Raw genomic sequence first — 17,350 nt, 5'->3', positions numbered from 1 at the left:
ATCGACCTTGCCCCGCACAGGCCATCACAATATGGCGGCGCGTGCGTGCGCGTCAGTGTGCGTCGAACCTTGGGGCGTAATAATAATAATAATAATAATAATACGTTGCGCGCACAATAAACCTACCTACCTACGACGTCCGAAAGGGAGAGTCGTCGTCGTCGTCGTCGTCGCCGTTCGCTCGTTCGTCCGTCATCCGTCCGCGCACCGGTGCGAACGAGCGTGGACCGTACGCGCAGCACGAGCGCGCACATACTACACGCGCGCGTTACCCGGCGGATATAACCGCTGTCGTATACGCACTGCGACTACGCGTGAATCGGCGAATAATACGAGATTATACGCTCATGACGACGACGACGATGACCGTTTGTCCCGCTACACTATATAACTACCGCCTGTTACCGCGGTATTATGCTCGTTAACCCGACCGGGAGATTTATATTTTTTCTTCGTTTTCCGCAGACACGACCAGCAGTGCGCAGTGAGCGGTACAAGTCGACCACGACGACCACGACGACCACAGCGGTGGTGCAGTAGTCGCGGTTCAGAACAGTGACGCCCGCGCAGACGGTACCCGAAATGGCCGCGTTCAAGGGCCGGACCGGGACGGCGGCCGACGAGAAGGAGGCGGCGGACGCCATGCTGGCCACCGCCGTGATCGGGGACGGCTATCGTAACGCCGGCGGTGCCGCCGTCGCAGCCGGAGACGACGACGACGACGACGAAGACGTGCAGTGCGGCATCGGGCCGTGCCGGTCCAAGTGGATGCAGGTGTTCGCGTCCAAGCAAGTGTTCTTGGCCACGTTCTGCTTCAGCTGGGTGTTGCAGGGCATGTTCTCCACGTATTTCGTGAGCGTCATCACCACGCTGGAGAAGCTGTTCCAGTTGCAGAGCAAGACCATGGGGTTGGTGCTCAGCGCCACCGAAATCGGGCAGATCGGCTCGTCGCTGTTGCTCACGTATTACGGCGGCCAGGGACACCGGCCCAGGTGGATAGCGTCCAGCATGGTGCTGTTCGGGGTGGCCACGTTCGCGTGCTCGTCGCCGCACTTCCTGTTCGGCCACCACCAGTATTCGCCCGCGTCGGCGGCGATGGCCGGCGGCGGGTTCGCCGGGCCGGCGGGGGGTAACGCGACCGCCGCGGCCGACTATTACCCGTCCAACGTGTGCGTGCCGCCGGACGTCACCGCCGGGCAGACCGGTGCTCAGCCGCAGGTGCAGCACGAGATGTGCGAACAGAACGAACTGTCCGAACAGCTGGAACAGTCCAGGAACACGCAGATCGTGCTGGCCATATTCTTCACCAGTCTGCTGGGCGTGGGCATCGGTCAGACGGCCGTCTACACGCTGGGCATACCGTTCATCGACGACAACGTGGCCAGCCGCGAGTCGCCGCTCTACTTCTCCATCACCATCGGCGTCCGCATACTCGGCCCGTCGTTCGGGTTCCTGTTGGGCGCGCTGTGCACCAGCCTCTACGCGGACCTCAGCAACGAGCCCAACATGGACACCAACAACCCGCGGTGGGTGGGCGCGTGGTGGCTGGGCTTGGTGGGCATTTCGGCCACGCTGCTGTTGACGTCCGTCCCGATGTTCGCGTTCCCCAAGCGGTTGCCGAGCCCGTCGTCGGCCTGCAACGGCGGCGCCTTGAAAAAGCAGCATCCGCCCCCGTCCTACGACGGGCTGTCGGCCGTGCCCAAGGCGCCCAAGCTCAAAGACTTCCCGACCGCCGTCAAGAGGCTGCTGAAGAACGACATGCTCATGTACAGGACCGCGAGCAGCGTGTTCCACCTGTTGCCACTGGCCGGCATCTACACGTTCCTACCGAAATACTTCGAATCACAGTTCCACTTCCCCACGCACACCGCCAACATGGTCACAGGTATGAAACTATATTATAATATAAACCGCGTTTAATACGCCATCACTTTCCGCCATGTAGTTCGACGAACGTGTTTAACTCAGTAGACGGGTAAACGCCGATAATGATATTACGTCTTATTTGGATAAAAATACAGATGCATAAAGCCATAATATTATTACTATTACTTAACTGCCCAATACTGAGTCCCTAAGTCCGAAATCGGTATCACACGCGTGTACCTCGGTGTTTCAAAGACCGTTAGATAAAAATATTTATGCACACGTATGACTGCTGAGTTTGAATTGAGTTTTTTTTATTCGCGGTGAACGAGGCGGGATACAAATTAAGCCGCACATCACCTGATCCCGCAGCACTTCAATACTCGTATAAAACAATCTTATTTCGCCGAATAAAAAATATACATTATAATATAAGTTTTGATTTTTTCGTTTTCGAATTGACATTTTTTTCTTCTATAAAAAACCACACGTTGCGCTAATATTTAATTAAATATCTATCTGGTAATGTTTTTGAAACGACGAAGTGGCATGTACCAAATTTTTGGTAGGTATAAAACGTTATTTTATTTTTTAAAGAAAACATCTTACACGAGTACATGTTTATTACAGTTTTAATAATAACTCCATTAGTCATTAACGTCATTATATACCATCGTCCACAACTATAAATTAAGTACAGGTAAATAATTATGACGATGGATCAACGACTAATGGCCGAACAAATAACAATTAATATATTATAATTTTAATAATTGCTGATATTTGATCGTTTTACTTAAAACTTTTATAGGTTATACAAAATAAAAAATTATAAATCAATACATATGTTTACGACCATATTCAATTGAGCCAATTTTTATTACATAAATAAATAAAAAATATAAATAATATTGGAGTAAAAAAGAAAAAAAGAAAAATGTTTCTATTAACAAATGGTGGTACCCATTTTCGTTTAGGTTTCAAAGAAAATTGAAAAAAGGCTTTGGTAATGTTTTGGATCCAATATCTTCTAAAGTTTCAGTTAACAGTATTTTTAATTTTGGTTTTAAACCCTACAGGTATACATAGGTATTTTATTGTAGACATTATGGTAATCAGACACAGAATCATCGTGATAAAAGACTTAATACTTCTTTTTGCTAATTTTTTTTTTATTTTAGGCATCTACGGAATTATGGTTATGGGCATTGGAATCATAATATCGGGTATATTCATACTGAAGAAAAATCCTAATGCTAGAGCAGTTGCCGCGTGGATCGCGTTTACGGCCCTGGCTTATGCCATCGGTAAAACGAGTATAATTTATTACGTCTTAGAACATAGAGGTATTGACGGGAATTTTAATTTACAGGTATGTGCATTTTAATGTTTTTCGGATGTCCTACCACGAATATCACAGGACTGCGATACGACGAACTGTGAGTATTATGCAACGTGATTGCTTTAATATATATAATTATTTGAAAAGTCTAAACGTATACGGTTTTATTTTTGGTAATGTTTAAATACACACAATAATTGGGTTGGTATTGTTTTTTATACGATTTTAACTTTAAGATTCTTAGCAAGAATTTAAAATCGAATATAGTCGATGGGTAATTATAATTTCATTTTTTTTTTTGTACAAATAACTAAGGGAAAATGTTAAGTTGTAGAAATTAAGAAATTGAAATAATAATTATCATTAAGAGTGTTAAGTCCGATGAGCTCCACATAAAATTTTTTTTCTCAAATCTATATTTAAAAAAAAATAATAAAACCACAACAACAACAATTATTCCGAATTGAACCGACTGTTTTATCAATGTAATGTAATGTATAAAGATATTTTTTCGAACAACATAATATTATGTTATATGCGTCTTGAAGTGTCGCATAAAAATCCCTTTGTACGCTACCACGGCGCTTTATCGGAACGATTTTCTCATTGTCTTTTTCACGGTTGTTTTTCACAGGAACCAGCCCAAGTTTGTGTCGCCATGCTCGGACCATTGCGTGTGTGACGAGGAGATGTTCAGCCCGATATGCGGCGTGGATGGGATAACGTACTTCTCAGCGTGCCACGCCGGATGCCGGAATCAGACGTTCGGAAATGAGTACAGTGCCGGCTACAAGGTATCTATACTAATATATATATATATACACACACACAACAATAGGTCACATCAATGACGTCGTCGACTTGTGTTTGTCACGATCGATACCATGATCAATTATATTGTCACCAGCTGCTCTCCGTATTTTTTTTTTTAACGGACCAATTGACTGTATTATACTATATGACTCCGAGGCTGGACATTAACGAGTTAAGAATTAAGATTCAATAAAAACGTTTACATAACGAGTCAATCGTTTTTTGTCGTTCAATTTTAACTTAACGATTTACATTTTCTGCACTGTTAAGTATTATTAATTTCTAGTTTAATTTGTATTTATGCAATTATATAGGCATCTTAATTAATAGTTACCTTGAGATATTTTATTTTATTTTCTTTGGTTTAACGCATACATATAAATACAATTCTACTAATATTGAATTCTGCTATTATATACTATATACGAGTAATACAGTAGTACATACTGCCATTTATTGCTAAAATGAAAAAAAAAACCGCCAATTTATAACGATATTCTTGTAACGATATTACGATCAGGTTGACTACTGCACAAATCGTCTAATATAGTATTATACAATGTCCACTACCCATCATATACCTACTGTACTCTGGCCTCTGATCACGAGTTTGGAAAAATTGTTAATTTTTACATTATTTTGTAGTTCACGGACTGCCAGTGCATGAACAATAACGCTACGGAAGCGTATCCGGGCTCGTGCAAAGACGATTGCGAGGATTCGGGCTTTTGGTACATAGCTTTATTTTCCTTGTTCGTGTTCATTCATTCCACTTCCGAAGTGGGCAGCATGCTACTCATACTTCGGTGCGTACATCCTCAAGACAAAGCCATGGCTCTCGGGCTCATACAGTTTGCCATAGGCCTATTTGGTAAGTTCAATGCTGTCGATGTACAATCTATTTGTAAACATTGTTTTTAACAAGAAAATAAAATTCATTCTGAATGAGCGACTTAAAATCAAGACTCACAAATAAACTTTAAACACATATAGATTATAAAAAAAAAAATACAAACTTAAAAATATTTTTTTTTTGGTTTATCTTTATTATCACATTAATTAGTTTACGATTATTATATTGATGTTTAATGACATTAAAACTAATAAATAAAACAATTTACGAGTTTTTTGATCATATATTAAGAAATTATGTAAAATAATAAAATACAATTTTAACATACATTTGAGAAAAGCTTACGTGTAAATTAAAATAAACGACCTATCATCAAAAATCATTTCACAACAAGTTATATAGTAAATTTTATTCCGTCTACCCCAATACTTTTATTTTATTTTTAAAAGGGTTCAAATCTAAATATTTTTATATCTACGAAATTCACAATTTTTAATTAATAAATTAATACATTTTATTAAAATTAAATTTATAGATTATTATTCATAAAAAAATTTGTTTTAAATGTTTACATTGTTTATTATAATTTAAACAATACATTATAAATATATATATTTAATTAATTATATTAATCAGGACTAGTTATTTATAATTTACTATAATTTATTCCAATAATATAGTTACATAATACAATATTACTTTTATTTTAAATATTAAAATTACATTTGTATGATGTAATAAAATATAATCATAATAATATTAAAATTTACTTAGAAATCATAAAATAAAAAAATTCTATGTACCCTACTAAATAAACCAGTACTACCTACTAAGACATCTAGAAACCAATTTAAATTTACATACATACAAATCCACAAAAATATAAAATATTATAAATATATTGTATGTACCTACTACCTATAATACTATATTGTAATACGCATTTTACGCTCAAGAGTCAAGACTGATAATTATATTATTAAAATGTGTGTTATTGGTACTTACTACTTTATTGTATCTATTAATGTTATTTTTAAAACAATTTTACACACTGGAACGATTATTATAATAATTATTGTTTTCTTGTCACGCAGGTAACGTTCCTTGCCCCATATTGTACGGAGCGGTCGTCGACTCGGCATGTCTCATATGGGAAATGACGTGCGGGAAACAAGGAGCGTGCTCTCTGTACAACTCGGACTCGTTCCGTATCTTCTACCATGGTAATACCCAATAGCCATATAATATCTCGGAAGATTAGATTGCCGAACACAATGCACTTTAGGAGTCGTTAATTGCATTAAATGCATTTATGTATCTACCTATGCAATCATCGAATATCGGCGCATTGACCGAGAACGATGATTGAGAAGTAGATATTTATATTAGATTTATGCATAGCGTACTTTTAAACAATTGTAATGAATAGAAGTTATTTTTTAACGGCTTAATAGATTTTATAAATCGATAAAAAAAAAAAAAAAATTATAAAAATAAAAATGCTTTATAAATGTCAAAACAATTTACTATATATATACAAAATAACTAAAACTTATTTATTTTATTTTTAAATCATAACAAAAATTCAGTTATTACTTTTAAATATCATGATTCTGTATGTTTTTAAAATACATTTTAAATATTAATATATATATAGATATATGGATTTATGTTTGATATAACTTATTGAGTATTCTTTCACGTTGTGTTCTGTGATGTATTATGGTTCACTGTAGTTTAATATTTTAAAATAAAATCTGTATTCGGTGTTAGGATTTCTATTACGTTTAAAAATACTTCAAAAACTAAAAATTATTCAAACTTATAAAACGAGATAAAGTGTAAAATAAAAATTATATTTTAATGTCTGTAGGTTTGTAAAATATTTTTCACTTTTGGAGTTATATTTTTAAGCACTAACACACAATAGATAACAATTAATGTAAATTTCTAATAATTTGTTATTATTATCGTAAGCACCGATTGATTATAATATAAATTAAGTCTAGTTATATAAAAATATAATCTAGGTTATAACTTATTTCCAATTAACTATTCATATTTTGTTTAAATTAGGTGTTACTGGGCTGCTGATGATGTGCGCCTTTTTCGTTGATATAATTGTCTGGTACAAAGCGGGGAGTATAAACTTCGAGGACGATCATCAACTGCCGGTTAACGAGGAAGAACTGAGTCAATTGACACCTATCACTGACAAAACCGAAACGACTGTTTGACTATAGTGAGCATTGTTATGGGTTTAAATTAATTTTACAGGAGGTTATAATTTTTAACATATATAACATTTGATTTAAATATATAAAGTTTAAAACTGGGAATCAAAAAAAAAAAATCTTTAAAACAAAAGTAAAAATAAAATTATTATATTTGTGAAATATAATATATGTATTAAATATTAGATATTATATTCTGGCACATAAATCCGTTAAAATGGGTTTCGTGTTATTGGAATGGGAAGCTAAAAGTAAAAATAATTCAATTCATCGAGAAATATTAATTTTATACATAATTATAGGTAGGTAACATAACAAATAATAAATTACAATAATACAAATACGTTAAATCTAAAATAATAATGTTCCGTAAAGTATAAAATGTAAAATATAATCAAGAACAACCTATATAATATTATGAATCTGTTATTTATGATAATATACTTGAGAACCGAAATTATCATATAATTTAATACGAATTTCACTGTATGGTAATAATTTCATAAACATAATATGTAACAGGTTATCTAACATCATTGTACTCAAATAACGGTAAATAGGTCGTATAGGTTGTCTGTTGATTTAAAGTTCAATAACTTCGGCAAATCTGCGTTTCGTTGAATTAGATCAACATTATTTTAGTTGAACTCATACCACACATTTTAACGACTATAGTATTATAGCATTATTAAATCGATAGACAATAATATAATATTATAAATATATTAATATTAAATACGAAAATCCAATGGCTATTTATTTTCTTGTCTGTATTAAATTAATAATATAATTATAAAACGACCAAAATGAATTTATTAGGGTCATAGCTTTTTTTCTACCATTTAAACGGTTACTGCAGGATTTTTTTACAGTCTAGGTCTTAAAAAAAAAAAACAATTCGATTTTCGTTTTTGGCAAAATATATTTTTTTTTTTACTTTCAAAAACTTTTAAACTAATAATTGTTTAGAAACAATGTTTGGAAATATAAAATTGTTAAGACATAATAATACAAAAATAAAAAAAGATTACACATCATAATTATCAACAAAGAATAATTTAATTAATTTTAAATAATAATAATAGAATTTTATATCGTAGTAGAGTATAATATTATAAACAACATGTACAATTAAGTTATAATTTTAACAAAAGTGAAACATTTTCAAACCAATTTTTTTATTGGACACATATTTTTTATTTAATTTTCTTTATTTTATTTGGTACATTATGTGTCATTATATTTAAAGTTTTAAATAATTGTTTCATGACGTTTCTACAACCGCCGGGTTGATACACCGATTCCAATAAATTACATACAAATTAAAACGATTGATTTTAATTTTTAATTTTTTTTTTGCGGGGGGAATAGGGAATTTTTATTTCATGGTTCCCAGTTTTTAAATACATTTTGTCAAGTTAAATGCTTAACTTAAAAATTATTTTCACAAATATTTAAGTATTACTTTTATTTTGAGTTTGATTTACAACTGCATACACAGGAAGCATCCAATCGAGGCGATAAGCAAATTATCAATAATTCATATATATTTATAAATTGGTTCAATCTTCTAAACACCTGTATACGATAATTTTATTAAACTAAACATAATTATTAGCTTATCAATCCTAACTTTGGATAAAACTCACAGTTACACATACAAAAACATATAGGTGTCTTATTGTACATTTAACTGTCAAAATATGTTGTGTAGATTGCAAACCTGCTAAACGAGTAGCATTACATTAAAATTATAAGTCGGTTTGCTTTATTATTCTATTATATACCTATGTACCTATAGATAATTATGAAACTGATCAAAACAAATCGACTATGCTTTAACGCGATAAAGTCCTTACACGTTATATTATTATATCAATAGCGGCCATTACAAGTTAGATACCTATAGTTAAACAGTGCTGATAAAACAATTGAGTGAGCTACTTGAATTTGCGTGTTTACATTATATAGTGTAATAGTTGTATAGCTTAAAAAACATAGATTATAAATAGGTCCCACTATTTTCATGTCCATATTTTATGATGCACTTTTGGAAATATCTACTTTTAAATGTCTAGGGTCACGTCATGAATTTCTATTTTCTGTAGGTTTTTTTTTTTTGTAATAAGTTTCTGCTAGTTTTCTCGTAAATTAAGTACACATTTTTATTTAAAATATTTAACTATAATATTATATCGTATATTATTAATTGGTAAAATTTTTTCAACCAACAAATCAGCTTTAAAAAATGATATTTTATTAATTATTTTTTGTTTTACAGATAGATGGTACTAAAAACATCAACATAAACACGATTTGTCATGTTCCTTATTCATAACCTCGGAGAGATCTGTTTAATTTTTATTGAATTTTATACGGATTTAATTTAATACTTTTTCATTTATAACTTATGTAAATATATTATACAATACATTTTTTCAATACTTTTACGAACGTCAAAACATGACAAATTTATATTATTATAATCACCACACGGTGCTTTCAATTTATATAAAAAAAAGTAGCATCACTCTTACAGTTTATATAGGTAAAATAATTCGTTTCGTTCTTTATTAATACAACAATAAATTGTAAGCAACGACAAATTATCAACAGTTTTTTTTTATATGTTTTTTATTAGATATATTTTTATAAACGATTATTCATTGTGTATAATATGCATATTTTATTGTTGATTGGAAATTTGTTATTTTAAGTGAAACTTTTTTTCATATTTTAAAGTCAATTACTTTTGCTACAAACAATCTTTTTTTTTTGTAATTTTTATTGAATTAAGCTTACAGTATACATCACATTATAATATAAAATTTGATAATTATATACAATGTAAAATCGACTTATCTCACGTTTTTGAATTATAATAATATTATAGTATGTTGTTTTTGTAATCTCAAACCACGGAAACCCAACAAATTTAAACGATTAAAAGGCTGCATTCTTTTTATTGTAAAACAATAATAATTTATTTTCATTTTACAAATTAAAATTGATTTTTATTCGTTAATTTATTATTTTTCTAATTGAATATTTTCTAGGTTTTTTTTTTAGTTGTACACGTCACGTAATATATTAAGTTATCTTTTTTATCCAGATAAAAATGAATTAATTAAAATTTTATTAGTATATGAAAAATATACTATTTTAGTTATAATTAAAATAGCTTAATTATCTAAATAACTAGTGAATTATTTTTGTTGTTTGACTAAATTTTAGGAGGTAAAATATTATAGGTAATTATTACTCAAACATCAAATATTTTGTTTTAAATCAATTTTATGCGTGTGCTATGTTGTTTTTTTATTGTTAATTTATGTTTATTATTATAATTTATAATGTTTATTTATTTGTATTTTTATTGAAAAATTATAGTAGTAATAATTGGTTTTAGATAAGATTATTTATCCGACTTTGTGAACGACTCTATTTAAAGTTGTATATCACTTTTTAACATTTCAAAACATTTTTTCATACATTATATTCTTTTTAAACTATCTATCTGTTTGTTTGGTTGGTTAGATTAATTGATGAAACAATACATCAAAATCGACTGACTTATTAAGAAATAATGTTATTTTTAAATTTATTGTACAATGAATAATAGCGTATTTTTATATTGCATTTAAAACATGGTTTCGTTTAAAATAAAACATGTTTTTAATAACTGAAAATGCATTGTTATTGTTAATTTGTTTAAAAATAATGAGTGGTATGAAAAATAAAAATAAAGCATAACAATATTTGTAGTCGTGATCTACCATTCCATTACTTTATTATAAAATAAAAAATTATGAAATACAATTTTTTTTTTTTATACTTCATATTATTAAAATAGAACTGATAGCGTGATATTAGTCTGAGAAATGTATAATATCATGTATGTTTAACGTCTATGTTGTATTAAATGTACGAAAATTTCAAAGAACTAGAGAAAATATATTCAAATATGCATTAAATGTGTTGGTACAGATAAAGAATCTGGACGAAAAAAAAAGAGAAAGTCGAAGACGAGAAAAAAAATAAGAAGAAGAACAGGTTCAACACTACGAATAAGTAGTGTGACAGATGTTTTAAAGTTGATTAAAATAGTATTTAATCAAGAAATTTTATAAATATATATATATATTTGATGATAATATATTATAATAATATAATATACAATATACACATATTCGGATCTAATACAGAAAGAGTCTATCATATTATGATTTATTAGGTTTAAAATAAATTTAAAAAAATATATATTAATACATATTAATTAATATATATATTATATTTATTTTATCGTAGTTAATTAATTAATTAGTTTTGTATTTTGAAACTGTACTTTTAGAAAATCCATTTATTTATGAACATTAATCTACACTATTGACTAATTTATACAAGAAATTGACCAAATTTCGTTAAAAATGTATGCGACATTTATGTTTACTATTTTTTTGTTACTTACCTATCTTATGTAATTTTCTATATAGGTATCCTCTGAGGAATTTAATTAATTAATAATTATACATTATGCGCTTTAACGTTATTTTACTGTCTAAAACATAATATATAATGGAATCTAGTAAACAAAGCAATGCTAAAACAAATCAAAACTAAAAAATGTAGGAATTAACAGGTTGTTTACGTTTATATGGTAGTTATCACTTAAACACAAATTAATATTCACAGTCATCTAGATAATGCATATTATATTGCCTATAACACTAGTTTTACATTTTATAATTTACATACAATAAAAACCTTTTTTAAACAATACTTTCATTATAATCATTTGTTCTACATATTATATTTTAGTAAGACATAAATAATTTATTTTCATGATATACTGTTATTTTATTGAGTTTTTGAAAACAATGAGAATATAATAATATTATTGCAGATTTTTGTTTTTTTTTTTTTTTTTAATATTTCATCAGTTAAAATTATTATATTTTGATTGGGAATATATTTATAAAACTTATTATTGTTAATAAACAACTATTACGATTTTGTTATATTATATATATATATATATATATATATATATATATATATTGTCGCTTACAAAACATATGTGAAAAATGTCAGACATCAAGGTCGTGATAATTTCCATGTTCCTTATTAAACGTTATATGTGTATAACCATCGGATAGTATACAATATTATTATTATACGAATGTCTAAAGAGTTTTCCTGCGTTTTCTTTTACAGCATGTACCGTATCATCAATGTAAAATTATCTTCTTTTGGTATTTTAGTAATTTGTATTTCTTCTCACTGTTATACATTTCATATACAACGGACATCTATAATATTTTTAGAAACATAACTATAATATAATTGACATTCATCACTCAAAATGTAAATTATCACCTTGTAAGGATCACTACGATTAATCTAAAAATTTAAATAATCTCGCGTATGTATACTTATGTAACGTAATGAGTTAGCTATATTTTTATATTTACCTGTATACCGTTTTCACTTCAGTAGAAGAAGTCATTGAAACTGTAGGCTTTGTACCTTAAATGCATTATTACCAACACATACATGTAAATCGTATATAATTACTATTTGTAAACTCAAAAATGTCATTATAATGTGTTTGTTATTACTCGTTTTGAACTAAATCTTACGTAAAATTATTTACATAGTAATAGTTATATATTATATACATACATTATACAACTTACTATATAATTTTGTCGGAAGTTTGTTGTATAATTTTGTCATTAGTTATTCTTACCATATTATTTTATGACTAACTTAATGATGAAAAGGTTAAAAAATATTATACTATATTAGTCACCTGTGAAATTGTTACATATTAGTATGCGTACATTGTAAAAGATTCCACATAGGAATCTGAAAATATCACTAATACAATTGAGTATACATAATTTATGTTTTACTGTAATACCAGCTAAAGTATGCTAAAATTTAAAACAGTACATTATTTAAAATGTTTACTTTTACTTTTAAAACGATGGATTACATAGTTATTAAAAAATACTTGGTGTTAAACTTATTGAAGTAACACTTATAAAGAATTAGCGGTATTAGTTATACAAGTACCTACGTTTTCTTGTATAAATCAACAAAAACTATTTAGTTTCATAACTTTACTTTTCACCAAGATTTTTAAAACGTTGAATACTTACGCCTGCATGAAAATTATTAAACAAAATATTTTAAAACTTGATATTTTTGAAACAGTCGTATATATATAATATATATGAAAAATGTATTAACGTATGAAAAATAACGCATATTATTTAATAATTAGTATCATAGAATGCTAAAAAGTCACATTTACGACAAAAATAATACACAATTAACAATTAAATTACACTCAAACTCAACGTTATTATTAAATATTTCTGCAATATTTTTACATTCAATAACAACGCAAATATAATAATACAAGCCTAAAATTTGTATCCTAATAAAATTATATAAATTTAATATTTTTATACAAATGACAACGTTTAAGTTATTTTTTATCGGTATTTAAGAAAAAAAAAAACATTATTTAAATTATAAGTTATGTAAACATTTTAATGCACTACAAAGATAGTATATTAGACGACTTTTTAAAAAAATGGTGGTATATTGCATTATAATCTATATTTATATGAATTGATTATTCGAATTACTTCACGGTCCACATACATTAAATATACCAGAAGAGGAAAACATTTCAAGGTTTTCCTGTGAAACTATGGAAAATTGAGTTTATAAAATATGTTTTAAAAAAATGAGTTATTTTTTTATAGCGGAAGCGTTATATAGAATAAACCCACAAAGCATTAGAGGAATATTTTTTTCATTGAGATTGTAGATTTTTTTAGAAATTTCATGTCATAATCTTAACTTACACAAGCAAAATTTGTTTTCCTCATATTTGTTTCAAAATATCGATACATACTAAGTATAAATATTGCTTTTACCACCGATTAATACCTATTTTATTTATTTATTTATATTCTGCTAATTGTTTACGTCAGTTTACATCATTATTAAGTGTATTATGATCGTTTTCAATTTAATATACCTAACTGATATTAATCATCAATTATACAATGTTTTTAGCTAGTCAAATTATGAATATACTAATAAATTAATTATTATTTCACAACGCGACTTGAAATCATAGACGATTCACACCGTCAGTAACTAAGTACGTTAGTGTACTCAAAAATGCGTAATTTTTTTTCTAGTTACACAGACACACAGTCTCTTATGGTACAAAAGTTATACTCTGACTATACACTTGACAAGTGATTACTATTTTCGTATTTCTCTATTTTAACATAATCGTTTTTCGTTTGTCCGCGAGTTACTACAATAATACTTATTATGTACTGGCTACATGGTTTGTACAATGAGTATACGATATAGGTATTACACTCGTGTGGTTATAAATTATAATATATTATCCGGTGTGATTTATTATTATTTGTTTTATCGCGATCACTATATTATTAGAACAGAACAACGATTAGACACGGCTATTCAGTACAGTGTAAAGTAGACGATGATAATGAAAACCAATTACAAATAAGTGAAAAATTATGGTTAATCTTTTCGTTTTACTACGCGTTTTCTTGTTTTGGGATAATTCACCGTTTTAGAATACACTTGCGTATGGTGGTACAATTAATCTGAGGACAAGTTACAGTATTAGTTGGACCGTTTTACTCTGTCCGTCAAAATACTTCTCAAATACCTATAAGTGTAGTTACATAACAACGTTTAATCGTCCTAATATTGTTTAATCACGGAAGTAATAATCCTTTAAGTACGTTTTATTATGTTTTAATGAACATTTCAAGTATGGAGTTAATGTATTTGAACTATTTATACAATACGTTGTTAATAGCTAAAGTATACTGTGCTACCCAACGGGTGAACAATATTCATATTAAAACATATAACATACACGTTTTAAACGTATCGTATATGTATAACAATTATTTAGGTATATCAAATGAATTCCAAACAGTTATAATATGACACTCGAGAAAATATGAAACTAGGACAGTTTATTAGTTATTATTATAGTGATGGTTAGAAGAAAAACTCTTAAATTGAAAGTTTTAGACTTATGACTACATTTGAAATGTATAAACTAAACTAATAATTTATTAATGGTTAAATTGTATTTATATTTATGAGAAATTGAAGGCTTTATATAAGTACAAATAAATAAATAAATAAAATAAAAAAACAATGTAAATATAATTTTAATTAACATTATATTAAGTAACTGAAACAAGTATACAGTGTAAAAAAAGTGTTGAATAACTTAAAAGTTTCTTAAGACTCGGCTTATTATGTATTATATTTTTTTTCTTATTATATACAAACACAAAATAATAGTTATAATCTGGATTAACTGTAGTTCTTAGAAACATATTATAATATAATTTAGATTATTCATTGAAAATGTTTTAATATTGTTTCAATAATATGCAAATCAAAAACTTTTTTAATCTTATCGTAAATTGTTATTTATATAATATATTATATAGGTGATGAAAAAAAAACAACAACAAAGATCTCAGAGAAATCTACGAAGGAAGAAAACTAGTTGTGAAAGCATATTATTTTATGTAAAGGTCAAATTTTTTATATTTTAATTTCGATAAACAATCATATAAATTATACTCTTTACACGCATAATTGTACAACTCGACATTAAACTCATGTTTGTATTTTATATGAAACTCATAAATGAATATAATAATATATTAAATTATATTATTTTATTATTGCAAACATGTTCGGTGCATTAATTGTTGAACGTAACGTAGATCGAAATGCGATGCGTTTTGAATAGAAATACATTATCCGGGTTAAAACATTGTGCGTGGCTTATGTTAAATAATATTAAGACCGGTATAGGTACATTGTGTTCTTATATATCTGTGTTTAATGTTTATATGGTTTTAGTTGTAAATACGTCGGCGCACGCGTCACACCAACAACGATCTGGCCGATTTGTTGGTTTGCATCGGAGTAGCCGTCGAGTTAGAAGGCAACATGATTTTTGATTTGTTTTTAGATCCAACTCGGTTGTGCACTTGTAAATTTGACTCGACGACGATCTCGTCGAAACCCATGTTCAACACTGTCGGAAAATCAATTAAATTATTAAAAAATGACTGTGACGTAAAATTCAATATCCAAGTAGGTCATATTACTATAGGTACTTGCCAACTAGGTACTACATATGTTACGAACAGTTTATTTATAGTGATAATGTCGAGGGGTGAGAGATAATTCAAAAATCATTTTTGTTTTCGAAATCCTTTCGTTTCATATTTACCTTGTGAGGGCTTCTGAAGTCTGTCCATCCGGCTGGATGGAATTGTCGGCCCGGTCACACTTTCCAGCGGTTTGGCTCCACCCGGGACGGACTCCTTTAACGATTTACTATTGGAATCCTGTGGTCTGCAAAGGCATCCGGTTATTATGAGTGACATTACCATTAGCGCGCCGACTGAAAATCGAGTGGTCTGCATTTTTAATTGGTGAAATACTATACGATATTGTGTGATAATATTTAAGAACGACCGGACGAGGTGAATACGGAATGATATCAATAATAATAATAATAATATTGGAAGTAGAAATAGTTATATTCGGTCAACGGAGGCGATGGTTCGTGCGCGGATGTTGATTCAATACTGCAGCCACCGCCACCGTCATCCTCATGCCCGCTTGTCCGTAGCTATAGTCACCGATATCGTCAGTACAGCAGCGGTCACACTCCAATCTCGTTGGTAGAAGCTACAATATTATATGTTATACTATACTTATACGAGAGAGTATTTATCAATATATAATGTGTGTGTATGTGTAATAACTGTATTATACACGCACATATGTATATAAAATGTACGTAATATTGTTCGCACTTCGTACACGACGTAGTATATTATATATGACCGTACAACTATATATAGTAACGCAGTTGAGACTCAGTGAAAGTATATTATACTGCAATTCGTATTATATTGTTATTGCCATTTAAAGTGTTCCGTACAGATAAGGTTTGCTGAGTATTTGCGAGGAGTTCGATACCCGCAAGTTAAATTGTACGGAAATCGATTTTATAGCACTGCATAATATAATATCTGAGTAATATACGAGTATTAAATACTTAATTATACAACCTATTTTATGTTTACGAAAGTGCAAGACCATTGCGTCAAAACGAGAGCTTGTACAGGG

The 17,350-nt window shown here is 30.0% G+C and overlaps 2 protein-coding genes across 2 annotated transcripts in view; one reads left to right on the top strand and one right to left on the bottom strand.

Annotated features, from left to right (window-relative positions):
• LOC132920403 (solute carrier organic anion transporter family member 74D-like) overlaps positions 1 to 10,927 on the top strand; it is a 38,910-nt gene extending 27,983 nt beyond the window's left edge. Inside the window, exons 2-9 of the mRNA XM_060982780.1 lie at positions 466 to 1,885; positions 3,048 to 3,173; positions 3,239 to 3,305; positions 3,843 to 4,002; positions 4,667 to 4,892; positions 5,969 to 6,097; positions 6,951 to 7,116; positions 9,390 to 10,927. Of these exons, the coding sequence (XP_060838763.1) occupies positions 583 to 1,885; positions 3,048 to 3,173; positions 3,239 to 3,305; positions 3,843 to 4,002; positions 4,667 to 4,892; positions 5,969 to 6,097; positions 6,951 to 7,111 (2,172 nt within the window). The 5' untranslated portion in view covers positions 466 to 582 and the 3' untranslated portion in view covers positions 7,112 to 7,116; positions 9,390 to 10,927. The remainder of the gene's footprint in view (positions 1 to 465; positions 1,886 to 3,047; positions 3,174 to 3,238; positions 3,306 to 3,842; positions 4,003 to 4,666; positions 4,893 to 5,968; positions 6,098 to 6,950; positions 7,117 to 9,389) is intronic.
• Positions 10,928 to 15,350: 4,423 nt separating this feature from the next.
• On the bottom strand, positions 15,351 to 16,878 carry LOC132917565 (uncharacterized). Its single transcript, XM_060978355.1, has 2 exons — positions 16,443 to 16,878; positions 15,351 to 16,244 (listed from the first exon to the last, which is right to left on the bottom strand). The coding sequence occupies exons 1-2, from the start codon at positions 16,636 to 16,638 to the stop codon at positions 16,090 to 16,092; spliced, it is 351 nt and encodes a 116-aa protein (XP_060834338.1). The 5' UTR covers positions 16,639 to 16,878; the 3' UTR covers positions 15,351 to 16,089.
• Between the last annotated feature and the right edge of the window lie 472 nt (positions 16,879 to 17,350).

This window comes from Rhopalosiphum padi, chromosome 1 (assembly GCF_020882245.1).
Source record: "Rhopalosiphum padi isolate XX-2018 chromosome 1, ASM2088224v1, whole genome shotgun sequence".
NCBI classification, from domain to species: domain Eukaryota; kingdom Metazoa; phylum Arthropoda; class Insecta; order Hemiptera; family Aphididae; genus Rhopalosiphum; species Rhopalosiphum padi.
The sequence above is the reverse complement of the archived record's forward strand: the minus strand, read 5'-3'. Positions and strand labels throughout refer to the sequence as shown.

Coding starts and splice junctions, on each gene's coding strand:
- LOC132917565 (XM_060978355.1), bottom strand. CDS start 16,638: ATGCAGACCACTCGATTTTCAGTCGGCGCGCTAATGGTAATGTCACTC. Junction 16,245..16,442: donor ACTTCAGAAGCCCTCACAAG/GTAAATATGAAA, acceptor ATTTTCCGACAG/TGTTGAACATGGGTTTCGAC.